The 5,000-nt window shown below is 49.0% G+C and overlaps 1 protein-coding gene across 1 annotated transcript in view; it reads left to right on the top strand.

The window, feature by feature from the left end:
- abcd1 (ATP-binding cassette, sub-family D (ALD), member 1) overlaps positions 1–4,367 on the top strand; it is a gene marked incomplete at its 3' end in the record, with an annotated part of 23,738 nt that extends 19,371 nt beyond the window's left edge. Inside the window, exons 14-18 of the mRNA XM_030055302.1 lie at positions 1–103; positions 266–350; positions 2,609–2,734; positions 3,175–3,262; positions 4,257–4,367. The exon at positions 1–103 is cut by the window's left edge and continues 43 nt beyond it. Of these exons, the coding sequence (XP_029911162.1) occupies positions 1–103; positions 266–350; positions 2,609–2,734; positions 3,175–3,262; positions 4,257–4,367 (513 nt within the window). The remainder of the gene's footprint in view (positions 104–265; positions 351–2,608; positions 2,735–3,174; positions 3,263–4,256) is intronic.
- Between the last annotated feature and the right edge of the window lie 633 nt (positions 4,368–5,000).

Raw genomic sequence — 5,000 nt, 5'->3', positions numbered from 1 at the left:
CCGGACTCGGAGGAGGACATGAGGCTCAGAGGAGTCGGTGATGCTGACCTGGAGGAGATCCTGCGCACCGTGCACCTCCTCTACATCCTGGACCGAGAGGGAGGTCAGTGACATCGCACTGACATCACAGTGACATCACTCTGACATCACAGTGACCACACCCCCAACCACTGTTCATGGTCAGCACTTAACACCTGTCTGAGCTGATGTTCTCTCTTCGTGTGTGTGTGTGTGTGTGTGTGTGTGTGTGTGTGTGTGTGTGCAGGCTGGGAGGCGGTCAGTGACTGGCAGGACGTCCTGTCAGGAGGGGAGAAGCAGAGGATGGGCATGGCCCGCATGTTCTACCACCGGTAAGTCTGATGTTTAAATGTTTGTCCTGTTCACGTTCTCAGGATCAAAGCCTGATGGGAAGGAAACAGGTGGAGTCCAGACGCTCTCGTCTGCAGCCTCGCTCACATCAGGTGCTCCTGCACCTCCTGCAGGAGAGAGGAGCTCCAGAGTCACACTGGGAGTTTGTGGTTGAAGCAGCCGCCTTATAATGTTCTGCTTGTGTAGCGAACAAAGTCCTCAACATTCAGAAAAAAGGAGGAGGAGGAGGAGGAGGAGGAGGAGGAGGAGGAGGAGGAGGAGGGAGCGTTTCAGTGTGAAAAAGTCCTGAAAAGCCAACAGTGCTGCTGCTTTTAGGAAAACTCATGTGGAGGACTTTATTGGGCTGATGGAAAACTGGAGTGAAGAAAGTGTGAAGGCTCTGAAAGTTCATGTTCATATCGTAGTGGAATGAATGGAGGAAAGGGAGGAGGAGTGATGTGGCAGCTCTGAAAGCCCACTGCTCGCTCTGGGAGGAGAGCAGAGGAACGTGAAGGAGAGGAACACTGTGGAACCTGCAGAGGAACGTTCTGCAGAGGAACACTGTGGAACCTGCAGAGGAACGTTCTGCAGAGGAACACTGTGGAACCTGCAGAGGAACGTTCTGCAGAGATATTAGATTCTTGTTTAACTTGGCGAGCTGTGACCTGAAAGGTGTTTTGTGGTTTTCTGGGACCGTTTCCGTGGCAACGATGAACGCCATTCTAGGTAAATTTCCTGGAACCTGGTTCCGTCCCTGCCCGGGGCGTCCCAAGGTCCGTGTTGATCGGTCAGGCGTTGCCATGACAACCCTTCACTGTCGGTTCTTCATCCAGTGGAAAAACAAATCACTGATTCTTGAGAATTTGGATAAATCATGTCCCACTAAGAAAAATGCTATTTCTGCTGGAAATGTACAACATTTTAATGAATAAAAAGAATCAAGGGCATAATCAGGGGGTCCTTTGCACATTTGTAAGGTTCTTTTATAGGTTTATTTTTAATTTGTATTAATTTAATGATTATATGTTGGCCCATGGCCTACAAAACCAGTTGTCCTCAGATAGGAGATAATCATTTCAACTTGATTAAAACAACAAAAAGTCATAATTTCATTGAATAATATCTTTACCACATGAAAGAGTACATCATAATATGTATTAAAAACTACAAATGATGGGTTTTGAACAATATTTACTATTATTTTGTGGTTGCTCAAAATGTGTCCCAGATATTCGTCACCACCGTCAGATATTTATTTAAAAAATAATAATAAAAAAACTCCAAGGTCAGTTACATTCCTGAGGAGCCCTTTTCAAACCTTCAGCTCTACTGCATGCTTCAAGACCGCTCAGGCTCCTGGAAGTTTGCTATTTTCTCTTAAATCTCTTCATATTTTTGGACACTGCTACTGTCACAACCATAACACGTCAACACCGTCACTTCTGTATAAAAAATATTAAATTAGATTATGGAATAAATGTATACTTTTTAAGAAGAGGTCTGATGCAGGTAGCAACAGGGGGGAAACAAGCTGGCTAATGTGAACAACTCATGCTTATCATGTGAAAGAGCAGGTTTTTGTCTCCACCGTCAGACGTCACCACCGTCAGGTTTTCTGTGTGACGGTGATGACTGAAGTCTGAAAAATGCTTATAACAGAGCTCAGGATTCTTATTTTTTGTACCAAATAGTTAAATAAAGTTGTTAAGCAAGAAGCCATTGACTTGAGTTCTATAAATTTTGGAAATGTATGTTTTAATGAGGCGACTGTCACCACCGTCAGATTAGTGTCACCACCATCAGAGGCAGTTATATTGGTTTTAAATGAATATGCTTACAATATGTTTCTTTGGTGCTGTTCAGTTATTAAAGTAATAGTCTCTTTAATACAAAAATATGTTTTTCAAATTAAAAAAAAAAAAACATTACGGTGACGGTGTTGACAAAAACAAAGTAGCCTAATAACTGGAAAAACCTATTTTATGAAAAAAATGCAAAATGAGGAGGTTGCACCGGTACATTGCTGAACAGCCAAGACCTTGGCCTGTAATGATATACCTTCAGATTTTGTCATTTAATGCACTTTTTTTTTTTTTTCAAAATTAAAACCTGTTTTATCCAAATTCCCAAGAATCAGTGAAATGAAAGAACGTGAACTTCACTGAGGAGTCCCAGGTGATGTGGAAAGGGTCAAAGGTCACATCTCTCTCTCTCTCTCTCTCTCTCTCTCTCTCTCTCTCTCTCTGTGTCTCTCGCCCAGCCCCAGGTACGCTCTGCTGGATGAGTGCACCAGCGCCGTGAGCATCGATGTGGAGGGAAGCATCTTCCAGGCTGCAAAGGATGCTGGGATTGCTCTGCTGTCAATCACTCACAGACCCTCCCTCTGGTCAGCACACACACACACACACACACACACACACACACACACACACACACACACAGATTTTCACTGTAACTGCAAAAGAGTTAAAGTGATTTGATTGAGTTCATCAGATTCATAAACACTTTATTGATCTCTGAGGGAAAACTGGCTGATTGGATGACTAACATTTGAAAAGCCTGTCTCACAGCTCTGCAGGCAGACAGGTTGGGATGGAAAGCGTCCGTCCCAGCTGGGACAGACGCCTGTCTCACGGCTCTGCAGGCAGACAGGTTGGGATGGAGAGTGTCCGTCCCAGCTGGGACAGACACCTGTCTCACGGCTCTGCAGGCAGACAGGTTGGGATGGAGAGCGTCCGTCCCAGCTGGGACAGACGCCTGTCTCACGGCTCTGCAGGCAGACAGGTGGGCTCCAGGTGAGGCTCATGCTGATCTGCTCTCTGACAGGAAGTTCCACTCCCACCTGCTGCAGTTTGATGGAGAAGGAGGCTGGAGGTTTGAGCCTCTGGACGCTTCCACCCGTCTGTCTCTACAGGTCTGTCTGTCTGTCTGTCTCTGTGTCTGCCTGTCTCTGTGTCTGTCTGTCTGCCCGCCTGTCTGCCCGCCTGCCTGTCTGTCTGTCTGTCTCTGTGTCTGTCTGCCCGCCTGCCTGTCTGTCTGTCTGCCTGTCTGTCTGTCTGTCTCTGTGTCTGTCTGTCTCTGTGTCTGTCTGTCTGTCTGCCCGCCTGCCTGTCTGTCTGTCTGCCTGTCTGTCTCTGTGTCTGTCTGTCTGTCTGTCTGCCCGCCCGCCTGTCTGTCTGTCTGTCTGTCTGTCTGTCTGCCTGTCTGTCTGCCTGTCTCTGTATCTGTCTGCCTGTCTCTGTGTCTGCCTGTCTGTCTGTCTGTCTCTGTGTCTGTCTGTCTCTGTGTCTGTCTGTCTGTCTGCCCGCCTGCCTGTCTGTCTGTCTGCCTGTCTGTCTCTGTGTCTGTCTGTCTGTCTGTCTGCCCGCCCGCCTGTCTGTCTGTCTGTCTGTCTGTCTGTCTGCCTGTCTGTCTGCCTGTCTCTGTATCTGTCTGCCTGTCTCTGTGTCTGTCTCTCTGTCTGCCTGTCTGCCTGTCTGTCTGTCTGCCTGCCTGTCTGTCTGCTGGTCTGCTGTGTTCAGCATCAAAATATCCTGATGTATTTACTTGTCTCCTCTCCTTGTCTCCTATCCTTGTCTCCTTGTCTCCTCTCCTTGTCTCCTTGGCTCCTATCCTTGTCTCCTCTCCTTGTCTCCTTGTCTCCTCTCCTTGTCTCCTTGGCTCCTATCCTTGGCTCCTCTCCTTGTCTCCTTGGCTCCTCTCCTTGTCTCCTTGGCTCCTATCCTTGGCTCCTCTCCTTGTCTCCTTGGCTCCTATCCTTGGCTCCTCTCCTTGTCTCCTTGTCTCCTCTCCTTGTCTCCTTGGCTCCTATCCTTGGCTCCTCCTCTTGTCTCCCTGTCTCCTGTCTTTGTTTCTTGTCCTTGTCTCCTCTCCTTGTCTCCTTGTTTCCTTGTCTGCTCTCTCCTCAGGAGGAGAAACGGCGTTTGGAGAGCCAGCTCTCTGGAATTCCCAAGATGCAACAGCGGCTGGCGGAGCTGTGTGTGCTGCTGGGGGAGGGGGAGGGGGAGGGGGGGCAGGGGGGCGAGTGAGAGAGAGAGAGAGAGAGAGAGAGAGAGAGCACAGCAGGTGATGAGGAGGATGAGGATGATGATGATGAAAGAAGATGTAACATCACACACACACACACACACACACACACACACACACTCAGTGTCTGGAAGCTTTAAAGGTTCATTCCAGATGTTTTAGCTCCTAGCAGCTGATTGGTCAGAATGTCGTCACCTGGAGGGAAACTGGGACACTCACACGTTACCATGACAACAGGAACACGGGGCAGCAGCAGCCGTTACCATGACAACAGGAACACGGGGCAGCAGCAGCCGTTACCCTGACAACAGGAACACGGGACAGCAGCAGTCGTTACCCTGACAACAGGAACACGGGGCAGCAGCCGTTACCCTGACAACAGGAACACGGGACAGCAGCAGTCGTTACCCTGACAACAGGAACATGGGGCAGCAGCAGCCGTTACCCTGACAACAGGAACACGGGACAGCAGCAGCCGTTACCCTGACAACAGGAACATGGGACAGCAGCAGCCGTTACCCTGACAACAGGAACACAGGGCAGCAGCAGCCGTTACCCTGACAACAGGAACATGGGACAGCAGCAGCCGTTACCCTGACAACAGGAACACAGGACAGCAGCAGCCG

This window comes from Myripristis murdjan, chromosome 7 (assembly GCF_902150065.1).
Source record: "Myripristis murdjan chromosome 7, fMyrMur1.1, whole genome shotgun sequence".
Classification (NCBI taxonomy): Eukaryota; Metazoa; Chordata; class Actinopteri; order Holocentriformes; family Holocentridae; genus Myripristis; species Myripristis murdjan.
The sequence above is the reverse complement of the archived record's forward strand: the minus strand, read 5'-3'. Positions and strand labels throughout refer to the sequence as shown.